The sequence below is a fragment of the Gossypium arboreum genome, chromosome 11 (genome assembly GCF_025698485.1).
Source record: "Gossypium arboreum isolate Shixiya-1 chromosome 11, ASM2569848v2, whole genome shotgun sequence".
Lineage (NCBI taxonomy): Eukaryota > Viridiplantae > Streptophyta > Magnoliopsida > Malvales > Malvaceae > Gossypium > Gossypium arboreum.
In genome coordinates this window covers 11,105,299-11,130,544 of record NC_069080.1, presented here as the reverse complement: position 1 = coordinate 11,130,544, position 25,246 = coordinate 11,105,299, and the positions used below count along the sequence as shown (strand labels likewise).

The 25,246-nt window shown below is 32.3% G+C and overlaps 3 protein-coding genes across 6 annotated transcripts; 2 read left to right on the top strand and 1 right to left on the bottom strand.

Annotated features, from left to right (window-relative positions):
* The first annotated feature begins 10,436 nt into the window (after window positions 1–10,436).
* LOC108474102 (protein ABC transporter 1, mitochondrial) lies at window positions 10,437–15,925 on the top strand. 2 transcript variants are annotated; one of them, XM_017776008.2, is made up of 8 exons: window positions 10,437–11,207; window positions 11,322–11,547; window positions 11,787–11,939; window positions 13,090–13,248; window positions 13,999–14,158; window positions 14,421–14,530; window positions 14,880–14,996; window positions 15,312–15,925. In XM_017776008.2, exons 1-8 carry the CDS (start codon window positions 10,669–10,671, stop codon window positions 15,702–15,704), a joined length of 1,857 nt encoding a protein of 618 aa, XP_017631497.2. In that variant the 5' UTR covers window positions 10,437–10,668; the 3' UTR covers window positions 15,705–15,925. The 2 variants fall into 2 exon arrangements, with proteins under 2 accessions (XP_017631497.2, XP_017631498.1); XM_017776009.2 differs by lacking the exon at window positions 13,090–13,248.
* Window positions 15,926–16,137: 212 nt separating this feature from the next.
* LOC108470791 (pectin acetylesterase 6-like) lies at window positions 16,138–21,390 on the top strand. 3 transcript variants are annotated; one of them, XM_017772261.2, is made up of 14 exons: window positions 16,138–16,512; window positions 17,120–17,367; window positions 17,521–17,603; window positions 17,802–17,931; window positions 18,028–18,101; window positions 18,528–18,614; window positions 18,696–18,820; window positions 18,919–18,979; window positions 19,274–19,327; window positions 19,434–19,511; window positions 19,744–19,849; window positions 19,962–20,107; window positions 20,242–20,345; window positions 20,816–21,390. In XM_017772261.2, exons 2-14 carry the CDS (start codon window positions 17,169–17,171, stop codon window positions 20,949–20,951), a joined length of 1,383 nt encoding a protein of 460 aa, XP_017627750.1. In that variant the 5' UTR covers window positions 16,138–16,512; window positions 17,120–17,168; the 3' UTR covers window positions 20,952–21,390. The 3 variants fall into 3 exon arrangements, with proteins under 3 accessions (XP_017627750.1, XP_017627752.1, XP_052877674.1); XM_017772263.2 differs by lacking the exon at window positions 20,816–21,390 and having other exon boundaries at window positions 16,143–17,367; window positions 20,242–20,559; XM_053021714.1 differs by lacking the exons at window positions 16,138–16,512; window positions 17,521–17,603 and having other exon boundaries at window positions 17,305–17,367.
* A 530-nt stretch (window positions 21,391–21,920) lies between these two features.
* LOC108472757 (uncharacterized) lies at window positions 21,921–23,805 on the bottom strand. The gene is made up of 2 exons (XM_053021716.1): window positions 22,426–23,805; window positions 21,921–22,290 (listed from the first exon to the last, which is right to left on the bottom strand). Exons 1-2 carry the CDS (start codon window positions 23,201–23,203, stop codon window positions 22,205–22,207), a joined length of 864 nt encoding a protein of 287 aa, XP_052877676.1. The 5' UTR covers window positions 23,204–23,805; the 3' UTR covers window positions 21,921–22,204.
* Window positions 23,806–25,246: the final 1,441 nt, after the last annotated feature.

Sequence of the window (25,246 nt, the reverse complement as noted above, 5' to 3'; positions counted from 1 at the left end):
AATAATTTATTATTCTGAAATATTCTCAAAACATAAACAAATTAAGAAACTAACGAAGAGCCACCCACTTTTCAAAAAAAATACTGGTCGCCGATAGAGTTTTAGCGAACGACAGACATTGTCATCTATCCATCATAACTTGCGAAGACAACAGAGATACTTACAAAATATATCTGCAAAATGAAAAAAAAAAGACATGTAGAGTGAATGAGAAAAAGAAAGAAAGAGTTGGTGGGAAGGGAAAAAAAAAGCGGGCAATAACCAGCCAGAGGCTGGACCACCATTAAGCAAAACAAAAATAAGAAACAAAATGGCTTGAAGAAAAAAGAGAAAAGTTTTTAGGGTGTTTTAGAATATAAAAAAAATTAAATTGATTTTAAATACAAAATTTTCATCTTTTAAAATAAAAGGTATATTTCTTGAAGAAAGAAATCATATTAATAATAGATTTTCAACCTCAATAACTTTCATTTTGATATTTTAAGGATGGATCTATTTACATTAATTTAAATTTTAAGTAGTTTTATATTTTTATATAATATTTTATATTATTAATATTTTAATTATTTAATCGTTGAATTTATTAAGATATTTATAATTGTTATGTATGTAAAATTTTAAACGATCCGATATCTCTATTATTTTGATCTAAAATATTTGCCTTAGAAAATTTTTATTTATGTCAAACTTGACATGCATGATCTATAATGAGTTGAGTATGAAATGTGACAGTTGGATTGTTAAAATATTAATTGTATAAAAAATTACAAAATTGTGTAAAACTACTTAAGTTTTCATCGGTGTAAATGAATCACTTCCCTTCCTATAAATGTTCATTTAGGTTATATATATACATATCTTATTAACAGTGGCAATTAAAGAAGTCTTAAACCAACAAGTAGCTGGGAGAAGTGGAAGTAGACTTATTCCCTAAATATTTTAACTAAATTCAATTTTAGGGTCGACATTGTTGGGAGGGTTTACCTGAATAACACCCTCGGCTCGAACAAAATTATACTAATATTGTAAAATGGACGAGAACACATGTGGTTTATCTAAAAAAGAAAGTCTTAAAATGAAAAGCAAAATATTTTTAACTCTTAGATTAAAATGAATTAATGTAAATCTTAGATTTAAGATTTAATTCACCTCACTAAATTAAAGAGCACAACACCCTATCTTCTTTTTTTTTTTTTTTTTTCACAATGTAATACAAGTTTTAGGGTGAAAAAATGGACTATCTCTTATTTTTAAATTTTATTTTATTTGAATAAAAATTGTAAGCTTACCACATGATGGAAAATAATAAATTAGGGTTATTAAGATTAAATAATTTGAGTATTAGGTATTTATTTTTTATTAGAAAAAATATAGAGAATCACTTTAAAAATTTTGAGTATTCTCATCAATTAAGAAAAAGATCTCAATTAATTTTTTTATAGTGAAATATTCTACAAATTTTCAAAAAGAAAAAAAACCGAATACTCAAATTGCTATAACCTAATTTTCCAATAATCTGAAACTAAGAGGGTTATTAAAATATTTGCCAATTAACCCACATATCTTATTTTTAAACGTTATTAATTTTATAATTAATTTAAAACTAGTAACCTTTAAATTGATACTGAAAGAGCGAAATTCTTATTTAATTTTGTAATTTATTTGTTTTAGAAATATGTCGACTTTATAGAATATAATACACATCGTCATTCATGCCCGTCGGGTCTAATTTTGAGGGTTTGACTTTGACCCTCAAAATAATAAATAAATTTAAAAACCTATGAATTAAAATTAATTAATCATCTAGATTTTAATATAATCGATTTACCCCTCCCCATATTTTCACATACTTCAACTTTCCATATTTACTTTTGTTCAACTTAATTTCAATTCCTCATTCAAATTTTGGTTGTGTGGGTAAATCCTAACCTTTTGGGATTTTTAGTTTATATTTTTAACTCTAATTTTTAATTCAATATTAAATTTAATTTAATGTGTAATTTTATACATGACTTTTAGTTTGGTGCGATTATACATGTGATATATTATTTGTGGTTCAAATTGATACTTAAAACTTTAATTTTGATTTAATTATATAGATTTAAAGAAATAAATACATCAATTTATTTTTATATGGGATAAATATCAATAATTATGTTAATAATTTACAAAAATTAGATCAAATCAAAAGTGTATATATATATATAATTATAAAAATTAAAATTCATGTATATAACTGCACATTAAAATATAATTCATGTATAATTTTAATATTTATCCTTAATTATTTTAATCTAAGTTATGATATTTGTAACTTCAATTTTATGACTAATTTCAATCAATTTTTATACCACCGATCAAAGTTTATAAAGTTGTTTAAACTATTATGTAAATTTCATTTTATTCTCTCTATTAAAAGTTATTCTAAATTAATTTTTGTACATTAAAAAATTTCAAATTACTATACCGTTAAAATTTATCTTTAAATTGCTGATAATTTAAATAATATATATATATATATATATCATACTCAATTGATTTACCTATGATCCGACCCAACTTATAAAAATAAAAAAAGTAATAATTCTCATGTATTTTGAACTATCATGTGGCTGAAAAAGAAATACAAATTTGATAGATTTTTTCAACCACATGATAGTTCAAAGATACATGAAATTTTTTGAGGACGATTGAGTTTTTTATGGGCTGAAATGAGTTATGAGTAAATCACTTAGATATGATATATTTTGTCTAAATTATTATCAACTTAACAACAAATTTTAAAGACGTTATGATTTAAATAATTCTTTAATATACAAGGATTAATCTAAAACAAATTTTAATAGAGAGATTTATAAAATAGTGTAGAGACTATTGGTAGACTTTGACCAGAAAATACCTAAATTAATAAGACTTTGGTATTATTAACAAAAGTTAATGCCTTAAGTTGGTGAGTGTTTAACCTCATGTCAAACCATACACAATTGTCATTTATAAATCTTTAATCCCATTATGCATAATTGTGATAGGTAAATTTTGGCTGATTATATTTCGAGCTTTTGTCCATTTATACTCAGTATTAATTTAATTCTTTTCTAATCCCTCGTTTATGTATATTTGTAAATTTTATAAAGACAAAATATGTAATGGTATATTTTCTTCCGATAGAATTACTTTTATAAACTCACATATCCACACAAACACTACTTATGGATCAATCCTACAATCTTGAGAATATAGTGAACCAATAGATCAAATGTTGGGATTCTTTGTCATTTTATTTTAATTATTCATGAATTACAAAATTCACTACTGTTTTCCATGGATAATAATTTTTCATTATTTATTTTATGAAAATTAATCAAAAAATTATCTTCGGTCAACAACAAAACATCATTATTTTTAATTATTTTACACTTTTGAAAAGCTTTAAATATAAAAAAATTACATCAAACGTTTCAAATGAATTTAATTTTACATTAATATAAATAAAACAGATTATGGTACAATATAAAAAGTATATAAAAACTAAATAAAATTTTGATTGAAATGATATAGTTGAATATCTAAAAAAAATCATAAATTTAAGTTGCATTATATCCCACTATGCGTGTTTTTATTGAATCTATTTAAAATGAAAAAGAAAAAATGATAATGATATAATTTATTTTAAAAATTTCCAACTAATTTTATTCGTGACGTTAAGAAAATGATAAATAATGGGTAAGTAGCACCAAGATGCCAAATTCATGCCCTTTGTATCCTTGCATTGTTGACTAACTAAACTAAACTAAATCCACTACAATATGATGCCCAAACCCTCTCCCCTCGAGTTGTCCTCTTTGTAACGCCAGCATCATTTGTTTTTGTTTACTTCAAAAATCATATACTAATACAATATAATATAATGTTGAATCATATAATGACACGCACTTGACATTAAGAAATACATAAATATATTAAGTAGTTGAAGTGGGTATCTCCAAACCAAAGTCTAAGCTAAACCCACAAATATATCCTTCGTATCAAAACAAAAACCCTAAGTCATCAATTTCCCTTAAGAAAATGAAAAAATAAAGTGGAAATTTGTAATCCACTAACACCTAAAAAAACTAAAGCCTCTCTCATTTTGTATAACATAAATATTCAACATAAATTGGTTAAAAGTCTAATTTGTATTCAAGAGATGAGTTGAGAACTTTGAGCTCAGATTCTGATCAAAGTGGGTATTAAATTTATCCAAAAAAGAAAAGTGGGGTATTAAAAAGAAATAATTTTTGAAAAGTAAAATAAAACCTTTTTTTTTTCTTCTTCTTCCCAATCCAATTATGGTTTGTGTTAGTTGATTATTACTTGCCAAAAGGTCATAGGTTTTGACAAATATGTAGCTATGGATCATGATGATTAAGTTGTGATCATGTTATAAAATAAAAACACTTTTTTTTTTTTTTTGGGGGGCGGGGGGTTCATGTTTATGGTGGATTTGCTCTGATGAAAAAGGTCTCTATCTCAAAAAAGCTTCACAAGCAAACAACAGGATTATGGTATGATTACATTATTGTTTTTGGCAATAATAAGACACCATTGACATTGGGTTTGGTTGGCTTCACTACAGTTTATGTATTAGTTTTGTTAGTTGCGAGCACGTCAATATAATAAAGATAGAGAGAAAAATAAAAAAGAAAATAAAATTATTATTAGTTAAATAGTGATTAGAAATTCACTTAATAATTTTTAGGTTCTATTGTATTGGGTTTAACACTCTCTAGTCCGAGTTTAATTTTACTCCGATATTTTTGGGTGGAAGCTAAGAATTAAGATAATTACATGGGTAATTACAAGCAATTACTAATTACTATATGATTATCCAAACACATATACATAATTTAAGTTTAAGAAATTATTTTATACAATAATAATAAAATATTTTAATTTTAAGACATATTTTTAAAAATATATAATTATATATTTATTATTAGATAAAAATATTTTGTTATTAGACACATCGATTCCAAATATTTGACATAATTTTTGTCCTAATAGCAAATTAAATCTATAAAGACTATATTATAAAATTTATATTATTCTTATATTGACGTGTATTTAAGCATGCTAACTAAGGGTGAAGCTAAAAAATTTTTAGGGTCGAATGAAATTTTAATTTTAATAGTTTACATCTTTATAATTTTTAAAGGATTAGATCAAATTTTTATAATTTTAGAGGGCCAAAGTGTAATTTTACTTTTACTAAAAAATTTAAATAGCCTAAATAGTAATTTTCTATTTTAAGAAGGCCAAGCCCTATCAGCCCCTAGATTCATGTCTAATGCTAACATAAGTGTTATAAAATATATTAATTACTCTTTATAAATTTTATAAAGGTTATATTATAAATTCTATATTATTTATTATCTAATTTATATGGAATAATAATCGAAATATTATAAAAAAGTTATAAAATGATTTTCTATAGCACAAGTCAAATGCAAATTAAGTTTATAAAAGTTATTATAATCAAAAGATTACAAGAATAATTTGTGCATCCGTGTTAAAAAAAATGTTTGGAGGAAATCACAAAATAAATTAGAATTAGTATCGGTAATCCACAAAGTTGGTTATGCAAATTTGCACAGAAATTACACTTTTAGCCAATCACATAGAGACAAAGTTAGAATTTTTTTGGGTTGGAATTAAATTGTATAATTTAATGATAATAAAAATATAATTTTACTATTTTAATAGCATATATTTTTATAATTTTTAAAAATTAAATAAATTTTATTTTATTAAATAAAATTTTATAAATAAAAAAGAATGGTAGTATGGTTATAAATACTTTACACACCCTTAGTATGCATTGAACTTGAGAAGATTTCTTGAAAATCAAGATTGATGCAAACATTGTCTTGACTTTTCACCACCAACGTCTTAGGTTAAAAACAGACAAAAAAAAAAAGAAAAGAAAATTAGTTAGTTTTGCATCATGTCTCAGCTATGACTTGCTATGTAGCTTACCCTAAAACATTACAGTATTATCACTATTTTCAATATTTACTAATTTTAATTCACAAATGAAAAAAAGAACCCACTTACAAATTTTAATTTCAATCAAGCTGATTGAACTTGAAGTTAGGTCAAGGTTCTATCAGAAAAAATAGTGAACAAAAATGTCACTTTCACTCTCAATTTGTCTCTTGACAATTTCATACACTTGTTTGCTGGGGACTAGATTTGTGTTTTGTCTCCAATTGAAAATCTTGAGTGGGAATTTTTGACTAGGATTAATTTTCAATAAAATTAACCAAAGAAATAGGAAATTGAAAAAAAAAATAAAGACAACAACAGATTTGTTTTTTATGTCCCATATATTTAAGTATCTAAATTTGGATTGGATCTTCAAACAAGAAAATAATACTCTTTTTTTTTTTAATTTTATTTACAAAACTTCAAAGGTTTTATTGTAGAAATGATATTTGGTTTGCTGAATAAAAAAGAAAGTGAAAGTGGGAAGTGTAGAGGATGATAAAATGAGAGCGAAACAGGCAAAAATACAAAGGGGCTGTGGTTGTACGAATTACAGTGCATGCATTGTAAAAAATGGGTCAAACTAAAACATTTAGGACCCACTATTCGAGTTGTTTCATGTCGTTATTTCTTGAATTCAGACATTCAATTTCCTACCCATCCGACCAACCCTACTGTAGTATTTCTACAAAGAATTTGCAGAGGTATTTGTAGAATTTCATTTCTTTTTAAAATTTCACCTGATTTGGGTGGTGTTGTTAGATCAATCAACCACAGATTGCGGAACCCCACAATATCGGACTTCGTGAGATTAGCTTTTTCTAAAGTTTTGGCCCACTTTGATGTTTCCCTAGAATTTCATCGCCTCCCGGGTTGAGCCTAATTCAATTTTCATTGGTTCAGGTTAATAAATTTCGATGGCATCCAATTAATTTTGGAAAACAGTGTGATCATCATTAGTTGTTGTGAACTGTGAACATGCAAAGCATGAATATATATCATCCTTCCATAATGGAACATCAGTGGATTACACTTAAAAGAGTAGCGTGCAAGGCAGCGTTATCTGCCCATCCAAATAATGTTCAAATTGTCTTCAACAATGGGTAGAAGGCTCACCACATCTTCGATTTTTACATCAACTAATTAAATAATACGAAAGGGTTTTCTTTATAAAACTGCATACCTTTTACTAATCTTAGTATAGTAATCGAGGATAGTTCCACACCGCTTTTAATGTCGACGTTAGAATGCCTTTAACGTATTCACTCCAGTGCTAACTATATATTCATCCACCCATAAGCTTTAAAAAAAAGCCAAGATTCAAACCAGTAAGTTTCCAAATTTCATCTTACGTAAAAAACTGGATAGATTAGAACCAATGTGAAGTTAAAATTACCATGATGAAAAAAATTAATTAAATGATAATATCAAATAATTTTCATCTCTAATTAATTCAATTAATACGAGATACATGATAAATAAAAGTGTTTAAATTATTGTAGAATAATTAAATGGAGTAATTCTTTTATTTATGTGATTGGGTCAAATTCTATAATTAAAAGGATCATTCTTAGCCATTCTAGAAATTAATAAGTTCAAGAAGCTAGAAAATTTTATGAAGAAGCCCAATAATTTGAAGAACATCATACACATTGGGAAAAAAAATCACCTTCCAATCTAGTTTAACCGCGGAGAAATAGGCAAAAATTGTTTATGAAGAAAGCTGCCTTTCAATTTGTTTCAATTGAAGAAATGAGGTCTAAATCTGTTTCAAGAGTAAATCAAGCCGACGCTTGAAGTAATTTACATCCATTCAAGATCAAATCAAACAATTTGTGAATTAAAGTCAAACCTAAAAGAAGAATAAAAAGATATTTTTCTTTGCATTCAAGAAAATTTCAAAGATTGTAACTTTTTTTTTTCAAAATTATTAATAAATTTTTAACTTCAAATTTTCAAATAAACTTTCAACTTAAATTTTGTATGTATAATTAATGTGGGTCAAATATTCATCTCCAGGGAACATGAGAGCTTCGTTTATCAGTCACATATTCCTGTAAAATAACCAAAAATTAAATATATATAATCTAATCTAATTAAAAATTAAATACAACCAAAATTGATATTTTTCTAATAAGTCACATATTCCTGTAAAATAACATTGATACAAAAATTGAAAAATTTAATTTAGTAGATAATTAAAAATAAAAATATATATAGAAATTACATACAATCAGAAAGTGGCAGTGAGTACGAAGGATATGCTAAAAAATCATTCAAAATAGGTTTAATTTACAATTTGATCCTTAAAGTATATTTATTTTCTCATTTTAGTATTTAAAATTTTTTATCCCAATTAAATACTTAAAAGATAATATCTGTTATGTTTCTTCGCTCAATTTTAATCGCTGTTTAGAAAAAAATGTTCGACCAATCCGGGAGTAGTGGTACTTGTTTTACTGTGTAAGATAAAAAAATCGAAATTAAAAATAAATTAATGAAAAATGAAAAGAAATTTAAAAGTTATATTTCAATTAAAATTAATTTTTTACTATTGTTTATTTGTCATTCTAAAAATCAACCACTCATTTCATCTTCTCTCACAAATAAAAAAATTATTGAGAATTGAAATTAAGAATAAATTTGGAATATTGAAGAGATCATACCATAACCCAACAAAACCATTTTGAGTGGTACTTTATGAATATGAAATCAATAATAGAGACTGACAAAACCCAGACCGATTGGTTTCTGGCTTTCTTTTCCCTTCTTCACCTCACGACTATTTTATTGTATATATATTGGATTGTAGTTCTGTGATATGCGGAATTTTTTTTTAACGTCCGTTTAAGAATTGGACTGAGAAAAGCATAACAGAAGAATACTTTAGGTACCTAATTGGGTAAAAAAAATTAGGTACCAAAATGAAAAAAAAAGTATATTTGCATGGTCAAATTGTGAATTAAGTCTTCAAAATAAGAAAAAGGGAATCCATCGAAGCCATATTTAGCTGAATGGGTGGATGCCCTCAACCAACAACCATGCGGTTAAGTTGGGATCGGTTCCGGGACACGGGGCTCAGCAGGCTAACCCTGTTGAGGGAGATGGCAATGGATCATTTGAGGGAATGGAGATTACGCTTGATGCCATAAAATCAAAACACAATTGATGTTGAGGTATCCCAATAAACAATCCCAATAAACAATCTTTTTTTCCTTATGATGTTGAAGTTATTTTGTTGGGATGTACAAGGTGTTGCTAGCTCTAAGTTTGGTTGTATCTTGATGAACTTTCTAAATATTCATGGACTGGATGTCGTTGTATTGATGGAAACTCATATCAGTGGGACTAAAGTTGAAGTCGTTAGAAGAACGAAGTTTGATAGTTCATTTTGGGTTGAAGCTCGATGGTTCTCTAGAGGTCTATGATTTCTTTGGAACCGTAATACAGTTGTTGAAGTCTTGAAAGTATCTTCTCAATTTATTCATTGTCAATGCAAGAAACAAGGAGCTCTAGGTTTGGTGTTGTTGACCGCAGTTTATGATCGTCCTTGTGCATCCAAAAGGAGATCTCTTTGGGGCCAACTAGCTGCACTGAGTGTTGGGGGGAGATTTTAACGCTACTGTTAGCATGGAGGAACGTAAATGGGGGTAACCTGAATAGAATGGGAATCGATAATGGGATGCGAGATTTTATTTATGACCATGGCATGCATGATATAGGTTTTCATGGAGCAGCTTTTACTTGGTCGCGAGGGAACTTCTACTAGCGGCTTGACCGCTTTATATGTAGTAGTGTTTGGATGAGCCATTTTTGATGGACGATTGTGACATACATTGAACGCATAGGCTCAAGCCACCATCTTGTTTCACTTGTCTCGGAATTGAGTAATAACAAAGCTGAAAATAGGCTGTGTGGAATGAACACATTGAGTTCACATATTTTTTAAAGAGTAATTGGGGAATTGATGGTAAGGTCATGGAGAACATAAATAGATTCAAGTGTAAGAGTTAGAAAGTAAAATTTTAATGTGTTTGAACTATTGGTAAAAGGGAAATTATTTGCTCTTTCAAGGATGCAAAACAAGTTCTTAAATGGACTTTACCGAATTTCTGACTCTAACTTAAAAAAAATTAAACAAAAATCATATAAGACATATTGAAAAGAGGAAAAAAAAAGCAACATAAATTATTAAATCATAACAAATTAAAATATAGATATTTTCACAAAAATAATAGTAGGATTAAATTTAAATTTCAACACTAAAACTATAATTTAAAAGAAAACCCTAAAACATAATAATTACATAAGGTCTAAACTCTTCTTTTACATACTATTTCTTCGGGCATTGGGCTAAGGCTAGCCCAAGAAGAGTGGCAATAAATACTGATTCATTGGGCCATAGGTCTCCACGTCTCACACCTTGCTTACATCCCGATTCCAATGGACACGACAAAATCCACGTAGCCTTCAAGGCTTAAGAGCGGTCGCAAGTTGAAACTCGAAACCTTGGATTTAGGACAACATTTTCTCTTTCGATCTTGCATTCTCTTTCCCTTACTAAATTATAATTTTGAGAACCAAGTCACAGAGTCACAATTTTTCTCTTTGAGGAAATAGATGATGCTTTGAATTAAACGCGGCATGAGTTCTTTCAATCAGCTGGGGAGGCTGGTCAATGGACTCTCCTTAATCGCTAGAGAGGTTGCTAAACGCTCCCAAACGATCGAGCACGCCAAGAATGGCGATCTCGAAACCCTAATCTCTTCTTCTCTCAAAAACGCTTTACTTTCGGCTACGGACCTGACGGGCTTAACTAAAGGTAAGGTACGCGAATTTTCCAAGCCTAGGCCCAAAGACTCCGTTGTCTACTTCAACAGCACCAATGACGGCGGTGGGAAGGACGTTGTGAATTATTCCTCAAACGACATCGCACGTGCGAGCCTTACCAGCGATGAAAAGGTTGATTCTGATAAAGGCGTTAGTAATAATGGTCAAACGATTCCCCAGGAGAGACTTGTTAATGATGGTTTAGAGACAGAATGTGAGTCCACTTCGGATAATAAGAGGTATGTGGACGGCGGCGAAGTGGTCAAAACGGCGGCAGAGGCGACAGTACCTGTGAAGAGACGGAGGCCAAGGGAAAGGAAGGTTCCCGCTACTACATTTTCTAGAGCATTTGGGTAAATTGTGTGTGTGTTTCTTTTAATGTTTTATCTTGTATTGCTATTGCCAAATTATATGCTCTTTTTTTTTTGTGCTACTTTGCTGACTAGTTTTTTGTATAACATCAAAAGCTTTGCTGCTTTAGGAGCTGGTCTAGCATGGGGAACAGTTCAGGAATCTGCCAAGAGGCTTGTTTATGGTTCTCCTATCTCAAATGAAAAGCAATCTGCGGTTTCACCATTCTTGTCTGAAAAAAATGCCGAAAGATTGGCCCTTGCATTATGTAGGATGCGTGGCGCAGCTCTTAAACTCGGACAGATGTTAAGCATACAAGATGAATCCCTTGTTCCAGCTCCGGTATGCTGATTTATCTTTTTTCTTCTGTATGTGTTACGATGGTGTTTAGTGAATGTAATTTGATAGTGGAAATCATTGTGGGAAAGGTATATTTGTGGTTCTGTCTTTATTCAATATCAAATGAGAATATATGATGCAGGAGGTTGTGGTCTATATTTTCTGATTTTCTCATTAAGATTACTTGCCTTGACTTTGTACGGTGGCCCAATCATATTTTTGCCTTCTTTCATTTTATGTAGATATTGGCTGCTCTGGATATTGTGCGTCAAGGTGCAGATGTGATGCCGAGGAGCCAGCTCAATCAAGTTTTGGATGCTGAACTTGGTCCTGGTTGGTCGACAAAGTTGACTAGCTTTGATTATGAACCCTTGGCCGCTGCAAGTATTGGCCAGGTAAGCCAAATGGTTGCGTGTTTATTGTATTGCCATTCTGATTAGGATGTTCCATATATGTTTAGTCTTTGTAACCTTTTAAGGCAGCATGTCTCTTTGTCTATATGTTGCTTTTTTACTGGCTACAAGGAGTCTTACCTATAAAAAACTTTTGATCTATATGTGAACATGTTAATATTAGTTACTCATTAATATTTCTAGCATTGATGTTATTTGGTCGGAATGGGTTATTGTGCAAAGCTTTGGGAGTTGTATTCTTTTCAACCTTTATATAAGTTTACTGGTGTTTATGTGATAATTTAACTGCCTTGTGCAATCCAACTGCTCCCTGACAAGTTGATGCTTCTTTCTAGTTACCAAGGCTTTCCATTCTTGTATATATATGAAATTCAGATTTTACATTTTTGCTTAGCTAATGAATATCAGCATTTGGAATACTTACCATGCTTGTCCATTTACTCTTTCTTGCTTTCCCATCAACTTGCTTTGTTTCATCATTTGAAATGGAATATTTTGCTCAATGAGATTATTTGGATGAAACAACTTTTGTCTAGATTGTTTTTCATAGGGATGGCAACAGAGCATGGTGGGGCCGGTGTTGCCAAATCCACCAGCTCTCCATAGTTGACATGCTGTGCTCCACCATTCGCCCTGCCCTCTATGGATGTGTAATTTTGAAAAAACCATTATCACCTCCATGGATGTTGGGTACATCCATCCTTGCGTTGCTTTGCCCCAATTTGATTCTCTTTAAAAGAAATATAGCATACACAATTTTACTATACAACAAATACATTATATATAAGGAAGTGGTAATTTCATCCTTTTAATAGTTATAGATATAAAAGTTAAAAAGGAATTTAGGGTTTATTCTGTGATGCAATTTTACATTTTTACCCTTTTACCATGTATAAGGGTAATTTCATATATTGGAATGGGGCAAGCAATTACTAGAATCGCTCCATATTTGCCTTCCAAAATAACCCGCACCTACCCTCCATTGTTCAAAAAGAAAAAAAACTAGCCCTAATTGGAGTGGGATGGTTTGGGTTTTGCCATTCCTAGTTTTTCATCAATTTTAAAACTAGCCTAAAAACCTAACCTCTCTCTCTCTCTCTCTCTCTCTCTCTCTCTCTCTGTGAAATTCTAGGTTCACAGAGCTGTTATGAAGGATGGTATGGATGTGGCAATGAAAATTCAGTACCCTGGTGTGGCAGATAGCATTGAGAGTGACATTGAAAATGTCAAACTTCTATTAGATTATACAAATCTAATTCCTAAAGGGCTGTATCTTGACAGAGCAATGAAGGTATGCGCTTATGCATGTGTCAACTTATATTATCGAGTTTCTAAGTTTTGACTATGTTAAATAAATGGTTGGCCTTCCAATACAGTTTAACGATGGACACTTGCAGATATAGTTCACAAAGCTATTTGGCCAAGCCCAGCATATTTAGGGACGGCAGTATAGATTGGATATATGCAATTTCTTTAAAATTTGAATACCTTTATTATTCACATTAAATTCAAGTATTACTACTTAAATTTGAATCCAAATTAATTAAAATATGCGAATCCACTAAATATCTGCATTTAGTAAGTATGAAAATATTTTTTAAATAAAAATAAGTCCACATATATTAAATATAAAAATATTTTTAAATAAAAGTTTTAAAAAGTAAAGCCAATGATGGAGTCGGATGTTTGAATCCATATCTGTTTTTGGAGAGCTAATATCCGCTTCCTCTCTTAATCCACTAGTAGATCTAATATCCAAATCTACAAAAAGCAAGTTGGATATCCGAAAATATCTGAGTCCACACTATCCATTGCAATCCCTAGGCATGTTGATAGAGTTAAGAGTATCTTTCCCTGGTATTGTTTGATCTTTTCCGCACCTTTTTACTGGTTCTGGCTATACTGTTACATGCCGCAAAATGGGGGCTCAGTCCTGTATTTAATGGTAGTGGTTATTGGAGGATGTTATCTGGGTATATTGACAATTGAAGTTTCTGTGTTAAAAAATTGGATGTTTATGTCCTTGCTTGAATTCTTGCAGGTGGCTAAAGAAGAATTATCTCGAGAATGTGACTATCAGTTGGAGGCATCCAATCAGAAAAGATTCCGTGATATGCTATCTGGCCATGAGGGATTTTATGTTCCACTTGTTGTGGATGATATTTCAGGCAAAAGAGTTTTAACCACGGAACTTATTTCTGGTAATTGTGCTGCATCTTTTAGGTTCCTATTTTGCTTAAAGCATCTGGTTCGCATAGTTTGTGCTATGTTCTCTAAGTATTGAGAGGATACTTTCTTGCAACTGTTTAAAAGAACATATTTTAACTGTGAACTGGAGAATCTGATAGATCAAAGTGCATCAATCTTATTTGGTCTCTAAAACAGTTTCAATTTTACAAGGTTGATAAAATAATCTCATGAATTGTATTTGTTTACTTTGAAAATGTTATTTACTTGCTACAGGAGTTCCAATTGACAAGGTTGCATTACTGGACCAAGGAACTCGTAATTATGTTGGGAGAAAGTTGCTAGAACTGACATTAATGGAGCTATTTGTTTTCCGCTTTATGCAGGTATACTTTCTCTTATGTCTTTTTCCTTTCTTAGGAGGTTTCTGTGTGTGTTTCTCTCTCTTGCCTACTTTTCTGTACAAAGCATTTAAATCCCTGAAGGCTATTTTTGCTTTGTCATCTGAGGGCCAGGTTATTTTTAAACATAATGAAAGTTTTGGTTTGTTTATTTCTCAAAAATATCTAAGCCTAAAGCTATCAATTTAAGAAGAAACTTGACTTTGGTTTTCTATAAACTTTTTAGAATTAGCTCTTTCTCTAAGTTTGCTTCTTATTATTCTCGTAAAATGCTGCTTTGTTCCATTTTATAAGTCTTGTTGAAGAAGTGACGTCCTTTCTTGCTCTTATGCAGACTGACCCCAATTGGAGTAATTTCCTATATGATGAGACTACCAAAACAATCAATCTCATTGACTTTGGAGCAGCTCGAGATTATCCTAAACGATTTGTTGATGACTATTTGCGAATGGTCTGTTCCCTTCAAAAATGCTCGTGGCATCAAATTTTTTCTTTTTCTTTTTCCCACACGAATAGCACAAGCTGCTTTTGACATTTAGGTTGAAAACCAGCCATATGTTTGTCTTCAGCCTTTATGGATTTTTCTACTTTTAGACTCTTGCTTACTAGACCTCTATATAGTTTGATCTTTAGGGTGGCTTTGCTTCAAGCTTACTAATTCTATGAGGTGTTCAACCTTGTGTTGCGGTTTAACTTTTGCCATTTTCAGAGTTGATTGTCCGTAGTTGTGAACTGAAGGATTACTTCCTTGCATGTATTCGACCAGGTTATGGCTTGCGCAAATAATGACAGAGCAGCAGTTATTGAGATGTCACAGAGACTTGGATTCTTGACAGGAAAGGAATCAGAGGTAATGTTGGAGGCTCACGTTCAAGCTGGTTTTGTTGTGGGATTGCCATTCTCAAAGTCTGGTGGCTATGATTTCCGCTCAACTAATATTACTCAAAGCATTTCAAACCTCGGGGCAACAATGCTGAGGCACCGCCTTACACCACCCCCAGACGAGGCCTACAGTCTTCATCGGAAATTGTCAGGTGCTTTCTTGGCTTGCATTAAGCTAGGGGCTGTTGTACCATGCAGGGAATTGTTGCTTGATGTCTATGAGCACTACCATTTTGGCGAAGATGAGTGGTCCTTATCAACTGCTTCAGTATCTTGACGACGTTGGGATTATTTAGTTTACAAATTTTGATTCTTTTTATTACCTTTGTAATAAAAATTTAGGGATTCAATTTGCCAAGTGCACATCCCATTATAATATGAATTTTACATATTCTAACTTTGTTGGCTAAAGAGAAAAAAAAAGTTTTAAATTTTGATATTAGTTTTTGTACTTATCAAATGATAATTGATAAATTATCTATGTTAAGTTTTCTGAAATCTGATGTTGCAAATATATTATTATATGTATAATGTCATGTTAGTTTATTGTTTTCATATATTATTTAAAATTTTGGTTAATAAATTAATAATTATAATTTATGAAAAATTAAAAAGTGCATGGACTTAGAGTTGATCTAATTACAAAATACGGATGAAATTTACAGTATAGTGATTAAAATTGATGAATTCAAAAAGATCAAAGAAGCAGGATAATTTCTTATAAAATAGAAAGGGATGAAGACAATGCTCCTTTAGTATTTGAATGCGAGAAAAAAGAATGGGGTTCTTCAAAATTTGCTCTTTTCTTTCTCGTCAATATACATGCACTTTAAGCAATAAATAAAGAAGGATATTATTATGTTTTTCTTATCCTCCAGCATATTTAGCTAAAACAAAATTCAGTGTTTTTTGTTTTCGCTTGTAATTTATTACTTAGCCCAATACCAGAAAATGATGCAGGAAATATTCAAAGTAAAAAATAGAGCGCAATTACCGGAAGGCAGATTATCGGCGGATTTAGAGAGCGTAAGGATGTGGAGCATTTTTATATGATCATTCATAGACCATGCAATAATACATAGTCGGTAAGCATAGTATTAGTTTAGTTTTAGTACCACTACAGGACTGGAACAGGAATCTGTCTATGTCGGTGTTCATATTCATAGTTGATCCCAACCTACTCTCTTTTTTTTCCCCCTAATTCTACTTGTTTTGTTTGCTTTGCCCCAAAACCAAATGTTTCCATTCATCTCCAAGGACATAAAATGAAAGAAGATTGAAGTTGGGAAGATGAAGAAGTTTTAAAAGAAGGTAAATGTAATTTTAGGAGGAGCATTCAAGAAAAATAACTACACTAGTTGGAAAGGATTGCGGCTGCCTAAAGTATTGCACGAGAGTCTACGGATAAAAAAACAATAAACATATGGAAAAGGTACAAGACAGGCAACGGTCTCTTGTGGCTGACTAAGCAGTGAATGTCGCTCAACTGTAGCATCTTGCCTTCATTTCTGCTGTCATTCAAAAATGGGGTTTATCAAAATTCATAGCTGAAATCTCTAGCCATTATCACTCCCCTTGAAAGTGTTCCACCTTCATCCTCATTTTTAGGTTTTAGCTTTCTTTGCAAAGCTTTTCGAACTCCTACACTGAATACATTGTTTGTTTATTTTTCTTTCTTTCCCTGGTTTTTAGAGTTAGCTGTAATCTAGAAGAGGAGTGAAAAAGACAAAAGAGAGAAATAATGAAGCGAGTTCTGATATGGGTTTTGAGCTTGTGGAGTGTAGTTGGGATTGGTTGGAGCCGATCTGAAGATGGGTTGCAAGAACTTAAAGCTAAAGACAGATTACTCTCCTTCTTAGAGAAAGATGCAGTATCCCCTGGTGCCAACTCTCTCATGATTCCCCTTACTCTCATTCAAGGAGCTGCTTCTAAAGGAGCTGGTACTTCTCAAACTTCAACGCATCATTTACTTCTTGCATTCCAGGACTGCCCTGAAATTCTGATTCTTGATTCCTGTTGAGATATGAGACTCCTTTTTCCCTTCTTTTTTTTTTTTTTTCATTTTCTTTCTTTTCATGCCTTGGGTTTCACAGTTTGTTTGGATGGGACGCCTCCTGGTTATCATCTGGATCGTGGGTTCGGCTCTGGTTCAAACAGCTGGCTCATCCAATTGGAGGTTTGGCCAACATACTTCAACACCACATTATCTAATAAAGATTGATTTTCATCCTTTTTTTGGTCTTAGATTCTAAAGTCATTTGACCTTTCCTATGTCTGGAAAGGACCTTTTAGTGGTTTCATTGACTACTCTTAGTAGTTTGATTTCCTTTGTAGCTAATTTTAGTGACTTAACTGGAATTTATGTTTGTTTTAGGGAGGTGGATGGTGTAATACCATTCGAAGTTGTGTCTTCCGCAAAACTACTCGACGTGGTTCATCAAAATTTATGGAGAAGCGACTAAATTTTACTGGAATATTGAGCAATAAAGCTGAAGAAAACCCTGGTTTGTAGAATTGATAGCCCATTTTTACTTTTTGGACAAGTATTTATGCAGCATTTCTTCATAAAAATTTTGAATGGGGCCTCTCGCGTTGTGCAGATTTCTATAACTGGAACAGAGTGAAGCTACGTTACTGTGATGGGGCATCTTTTTCTGGGGAGGGCCAGAATGAGGTAAGCAAGAGTAGTATTATGTACTAACCTCTTGCAGCATTTCCCTCAACTATCATTAAGTTGCCGGTGACACAAATACCCTAGTCAGTGAAAATTAGTGATCAATTTGATTTACTCAATGCTTATTTCATATTCTTAGCCCCAAAATTACTATTGTTTTTGCCCTTATCCCTTTCGTCTCTTCAACTATTTCTGAGTGTTAGGAAAGTTTTATGTGGTTATTGCAAGCCAACTCTAAATAGACAAACTGGGAATGTTTTCTTGGGCTGGGGGTTGGTTGTAAGAATAATATGTTAAGTTCTTTTTAAGTTCTCATTTTAAGAACAGATCGTTTTTCCTTCTATAGGGTATATTCTATAAAACTTGTTAGTTGTTACTATCTTAATTTGGTGAAGCATTCATGGTATTCTGTGATTTTGCATCCAGGCTAACCAACTTTATTTTAGAGGACAAAGGATCTGGTCTACTGCTATGGAGGAATTAATGGCCAAGGGAATGCGGAATGCCGAGCAGGTTGAGCATCTAGCATGCTTTTTATTCAGTTCCCAATCTGGCTTGGATATCTAATATAGGTTAGATTTGATTGTGTTTCAGGCTCTTCTTTCTGGATGCTCAGCTGGAGGTCTAGCTTCCATTCTTCATTGTGATGAATTTAAGGATTTGTTTCTGAGCACTACAAAAGTAAAATGTCTAAGTGATGCAGGCTTGTTCCTTGATGCGTAATGAACTATACTTCATTCTGCTCCTTTTTGGATATGGTAGCCTTTTGCCTATTTATTAAAATCGTCTTAATCCATGGTTTTCATTATTTATGCAGAACCAATATGGCTGGTGGACATACCTTAAGGGATATGTATAGGGGTATGGTTACCTTACAGGTACTACTTTTTCACCTCTCTTGGATTTCTGTATTTGGTTGACACTCAATTAATAAGGAGAACATAAGGTTTCATGTCTAAATCTTAGAAGGTCAAACAAACTTCAGTATAATTCTGAGGTTCCTGAGCTATTACTGATATTTTGTGGTTCTAGTTTTTTTTCGAGATATATATTTGGTCCTCGAGAAAAAAATAGCTAGTGCTGTTATGACTTACGAGTAATCAACGCTTGGTCATGAAACTTTTTCTCATTGCTTTCTGCTGGCTAAAATAAAAATTTACATGAAATTTTAGGGTGTGCAAAAGAATCTTCCAAATACTTGTACCAGCCAAATGGATCCAACTTCGGTAAAACTTCTCGGCTTTCTTTATTGGGGCTCATGTACTAGATCAGATTAACTGAGTAGATGCAACTCATCATTAGAAAGCTCAAAATCCTAGCTTTCATTTGCAGTGCTTCTTCCCTCAAAACTTGATTGCAAATATCCAGACCCCTCTGTTCCTTCTCAATGCAGCCTATGATGCATGGCAGGTAATTTTCCTTTTTTTGCAGCTTTCTGTTTCTTCTTTTCTCTCCTCTTCTTTTGTTTTTCCACAAATGAGAATCCATATGTTCATCCAGAAACATATTGAAGGCAAGAAGTCATATGCTAACTTTAAGACCTGTTGAACACAGTTGTCAAAAACAAAACTTTGGGATTGTCTGGTTAGTGTCCTGCATTGACTAATGTATGACAATAATTTTCTCTTATTTCTGTTTTCAGGTCCAAGAGAGTTTAATTCCATCATCTGCTGATCCTCACGGCTTCTGGCGTGACTGCAAAATGGATCATTCTCATTGTAACTCATCACAAATGCTGTTTCTGCAAGGTGATTTTCAAGTTTGTTTCTGTTATGCTTTGACTCAAATGTGTTAGTGACAAGTCAAATATAGATGAATTGCCCATAACAGCTCTATTCTTCATTCTCCCATTGAAAGCAGACTTCAGGAATCAAATGCTCAGTGCCATAAATAGTTTCTCAATGTCCAACCAAAATGGTTTATTCATAAATTCTTGTTTTGCTCACTGCCAGTCAGAGAGACAGGACACATGGTATGCAAATGATTCCCCTCGTATTGGAAACAAGGTATATCTCATCTTTTCATAAAACTTAATTTTGAACTCTCTTAAATGCTTGAACGTAATGTTGCAAATATATTCTCCGCCTGGATGTAAGGGTCAAACTATATTTGCAAATTTTATTTTGTTATCAACATGCAGGCAATTGCAGCATCTGTTGGAGACTGGTTCTTTGATCGAACAGCTACTAAAGCTATTGACTGTCCATACCCCTGTGACAATACTTGTCACAATCTTATCTTCAAGTGAGTGAGAACTTCTCGTTGATTGCATGTAAAGGCCTATTGGCTCTCACTTCATTCTTTTCCCAATAGCCATTTGTGGAAACTGTAACATTCATTCATTTTGACAATAAACTGATAAACTATGAGATTTCTAGGGTATGCATATCACTATGATTAGCAATATCCTCTCCTTTTTATTTATTTTATTTCAAAATCTATCCTTTAAGCAATATAATGTCTCCAAAGACTCTTTATATCTTTGCACTCAAACTGAGCAGAAAAATATAATATTGTACAACCTTTCAAATAAATCTAGGATGAAATTGTTTCCCTAGGAATCATAGTAGTTCAAACTCTTACACCCCCTTGTGGTCAAGTGCATATGTCATCTCTTATTGTCTCTTGGCATTTTAAGTATGCCTAATGCACCCTTTCTGGATTTCATCACTCCACGTCGACTGTGAGACTGAAATTAATATCTTCCTATGCAGTGATGTTACTTCAACCATAACAATCTCAGAGTCGACAAGATTGACATTTACTCCCCTAAATCTGCTTAATGCTTTCTTGATCACCTTAATATGTGTTCCAAATGCATCATGGGGTTTCAGTTTGGACAGAGACTAACAATTATAACATTAAAGTCCAAATCCTAGCCAGATAAGGTGGGTTCATTTTCTTGCATTTTAAATCATTCACTTAAAGCGCTTCTTTAGTAGCCACTGCCTTTCTTTTCAACCCTTCTGTGATTGCCATAGTTAATGCCCTGGAATGATTTGCACGAAAGTGAAGAGGGGGATGTTTCTTGGTGTGCTGGTTCTTTATTTGCTGTATTCTGTCGTATTATACAATTTTGGATTCACATCAATTCCACATTGTTTTTCTAGGTGCTTTTAGCTTTATTTTGAAATTTGTAGCATTAGAGATACTTGGATAAGTGAATATAAGTAGGCAGGATGTTTAAACAGCTTGCCTGAATATATAGTGTGAGATTTGCCTAATCCATGTTAAAGGTTTGGTAGGTGATGTCATCAATGATATTTCATGGTAGTTACTTTTCCATGAAGGAAGTTATTAGTTCTTTCCAGTGAGTGTCACTCTGTTTTGATATACTATCTCCGATCCAATTTGATGGTTTTATTTAAGCATATTGGAAGAAGAGTTATCAACATATGTGCATTGTGTAGGAGATGTAGTTGAAATTTGGAAAGCATTGATTTTAACCAAGCTGATGAAAAGCTGTAAGATAGTTTCTGCAATATTTTTGTGCAGTAAAAAGTTATGCGCACTTGCTTTCTTAATTATAAAAGAGGCTGATTATTAAGACCCAAGGTCTTACTTTATTGCTTTGATTACGTAAAAAGGTTAAGCAAATCATCATTTTGGGCGATTTGTCTATGTTTAGGGTCTTGAGTGGGGACATTGTTGAATTTTTTTGTTAAACGGAGGGTAATTGATCAAATTCTTTACTGCAAAGCAAAATTCTAAGTTCTACTTTTTGGGAGCAAACTGTGAGACAAATCTTCATCCAAAATTCTCCCACTCAAATCAAAGACTGAAGACAAATAGTAAGAAAACAGATTAGCAAAGAGATCATTCACCAAGCCAAAGTGTAGTTTAAACCTGCTATTTGGCATTTTGACTCCATATTCGACCGAGTTATATTTACAAGCGGAAAGCTGTACATTAGTAATTTAAAAAAGATGCCCAACAGATAAAAAAAAAAAAAAAATAAAAGTTCGAATAAATCTCTGGAAAACTTCTTTTCTAGGAAACAAATTGAAGAAGAAAATGTACTAAATCCTTCCCGACGTAAGGATTTCGATGAAATGAAAAAGAAATAAAACTGGGAACCAAAAATAGTAGTGGATGATAGTTTGTCAACCGCAATGCCTGGATGAGGATGCAAGCGCCACTGCTTGTGCCCACACCTTCAGCCGAGCCTTGACATCCCTGGGGTCGTCACCTAAAATTACGGAGCAAGCAAACATCCCATTAGATGTATTGAAAATGCTGATGGTTAATACTAATTAAGCAAACTCCGACAAGAAGGGTTTAAATTAAAGGTAATTGGGAGAGAGTGGGCATGGTTTTGACTAACCAGGGCTAGAGATACGCCAGTTGGCTATGGGAGAATTGCCACCGCTACTGGTAGTATCAAGAGTGGAACCTGAGAGTGAAACACGACTGGCACTGGGCATCTCCAACATAAGCTCATGTTCTAACTCAAAACCCAGGTCCCTACACGCCTTCACTTCCTCCAGGTCCATACACAGCGACCTCTTGCCTCCTTTTGGCCTAGTAATCACCACCACACCCGCACTACCCGCTTCACTCTCCCCGCTAAAACTTCCACTGTAATAACTATAACCCACCATGAAATCCATATCTTTCTTTTTGCCACTATTTTTACTCTCCTTGCCTGCCCATCTTTCTCTTATAACCCTCCTCTTCCTCAAATTCTTGCTCCCTTTTGGCCTTCCATAACCCCCCTTTAGAGCTTCATTTTCACTGGCATAATCTTTGACCACTCCCATAAGCTGGTGAGACAGCCCCCTAGTCGGATTCCGACGGGGTGGCGAGGCCGGAAGAGAATAACAACCAGGTTCTTTGTCAGAGTCAGACGAGAGTTCAAGCAATTCTTTGCTGAAGAACTCTTCCTCAATATCCGCATCAAAGCTTTCCATGGACAATCTCGACATATACATCCCCATACGGTCATCATCATCCTCATCCTCGTACATGGAACTAGTGCACATGGATAGCCTAGACAAGTTATGTGGATGAGGGTGATGATCATGATCAAACCCAACATCAATATCATCCAACTCATCTTCCGGCATAGAGGAAACAACCGTCATACTTTCATCAGATGCCATCCTTTTTCTACTTGTGCTTTTTTCGTAACTCAAAAACACAAAGAACAAAAAGAAACAGAGAAAGAGTGAGTGGAGTGATAAAAGATAAAAAGTGAGAGCAGAAGAGCGGCGGCAACTGCAAACTTATTTGGTGTTTGAGATTTAGTTAATCAATCATTCCTCATAAGCTAAAAGGGTAAACTCGAATCAAATCTCCTAATACCATATTTATAGCATACTTTCAGGCATTTTAATCTTTGTCTGTTTCCATTTCAGTCCTCGCCCCTCCATCCCATTCCTTTCCTTTCACCTAAACGAAAGGGTGAGGTTGTAATTTCGATATTCAAAATCGGGATTTCATTTAAGAAGTTTCGGATTTCAGCGTGATCTTTATGAATAATTAAAAAATGATTAACATAACCCACTTGGCAAAACTGGAACAAATGACTTAAGAGAAGGGACCCCACACCACTGAGTTTAGGACACGTCGCCTCAGTCAACAGCATGGCCACTCTCATTAATCCGTTGCTGGGTCACAACACCCACTCCCGGTGTCAACAAAGATTGTGAGTTTGTGACCACCCCCCACGATTTCCCACCCAGTTTCTAAATCTATTTTTACATTTATAGATCACCTCTGTAGCTCTCTGATTTATGAAGATGAAGTACCAAAAACAGATATGTAATGTCTCTCCATTCATAGCTCCCTTGTTCGCTACTGCTATTTCTTGAAATATTTTAATCACAAAATATCTTACCAACTTATATATATAATAACGTTTGAGAATGTAACTATCCAAGGCTCAAGGTTAAATAGATAAAAAAATATTTTTCAATTTTAATATGAAAAAATTAGACTAAAATAAATTAATTAAATGCTTAAGATTTTTAATTTTTCACCATAAATACTTTATTTATTATGACTAAAAAATTCTATTTTTATTGTATTATATTTTATATATTTTTGAGAGAGATCCATTTTATTATTTAGTCTAAAGTCCTAAAATGTTAAGAACCAACCTAATGTCGAGGATTAAATTTATTTGTATTTTATGAAATTCAAATCAATATTTATCACCGATCATGTAAAATCTTTTTAAAAAAAAAAAACAGAAGGTAATCTAATCCACACTTACAATCTCTATCGTATATTTCAGTTATCGTATTCCAAACAGTCTGACAACCATAATATTTGTATCTAATCTTATCCTAATCTTATCATGTAACATTGTCCATCAAAACTGATATATATATATATATATATATATATATATGAGATTTTTCACGTAAAAGATAATAAAATCAACATGCATTCCTTTATAGGTCAAGTTCACTTCCCTTTTTTCTCGGTTCAGAAAATTTCCTTTTTTGTCAACTAGGTTTATTTTTTTAGGAAAAACTTCGTTAACAAAATTATGATTACATCATGCCAACGTGAACAAATGATGATTTTATAATGTATGAAAATTTGAAAAAACAATTAAATTCAATAAAAATCTTAAAATTTAAAATAAAATTACTGATGAAATATTAAATTATTAAAATGTGATAACGTCATTATTTCATATAATTATTTTTCATTTATAAATTTTTGAAAAGAGAATTAAATTAAAAATAAAATAAAAACAAACAGCACAACATTAAAGGACTGTTGGGGCTATATGGCTATGGGTGGGATCCTCTCCTCCTCTTTGAATTGTAAGCAGTAGTGACAAGTTTTTCAAACTAACTTGCGATACTAATTGGGGGATAGAATTACGCCAGCCAGGGTTAAACTTACTTAAATTACATTATTTACGAATTTAATGGTAAATGGATGCTGACACTGAATTTACCGTGTGTTCTCCGCGTTTGTGATTTTCAAAAGTCGTTACTAACCTTGTCTTATAGTTCAAACGCGAGCAGTAAGCTGAGATTAACATTTTTTTATGTCAAAATTTATGTTTAAAAAATTGGGTTAATTCAAACAGATTCACAATTGTAAAGTGATTTTAGTATAGTAGAAAGGCAAAAACCAAGATTGCCCTCAAAGATGGGCTGCGACAGCTTGTAAACAAGGAACAA

Bases quoted from the DNA above. Each gene is read 5' to 3' on its own strand.
- LOC108472757 (XM_053021716.1), bottom strand. From the start codon at position 23,203: ATGGCATCTGATGAAAGTATGACGGTTGTTTCCTCTATGCCGGAAGAT. The intron at 22,291-22,425 runs GTTAGTCAAAAC...CCGTAATTTTAG, and splicing joins CTGGCGTATCTCTAGCCCTG to GTGACGACCCCAGGGATGTC.
- LOC108470791 (XM_017772261.2), top strand. From the start codon at position 17,169: ATGAAGCGAGTTCTGATATGGGTTTTGAGCTTGTGGAGTGTAGTTGGG. The intron at 17,368-17,520 runs GTACTTCTCAAA...TGGGTTTCACAG, and splicing joins AGCTGCTTCTAAAGGAGCTG to TTTGTTTGGATGGGACGCCT. The intron at 18,980-19,273 runs GTACTACTTTTT...ATGAAATTTTAG, and splicing joins GGGGTATGGTTACCTTACAG to GGTGTGCAAAAGAATCTTCC.
- LOC108474102 (XM_017776008.2), top strand. From the start codon at position 10,669: ATGAGTTCTTTCAATCAGCTGGGGAGGCTGGTCAATGGACTCTCCTTA. The intron at 11,940-13,089 runs GTAAGCCAAATG...GTGAAATTCTAG, and splicing joins CCGCTGCAAGTATTGGCCAG to GTTCACAGAGCTGTTATGAA. The intron at 14,997-15,311 runs GTCTGTTCCCTT...GTATTCGACCAG, and splicing joins TTGATGACTATTTGCGAATG to GTTATGGCTTGCGCAAATAA.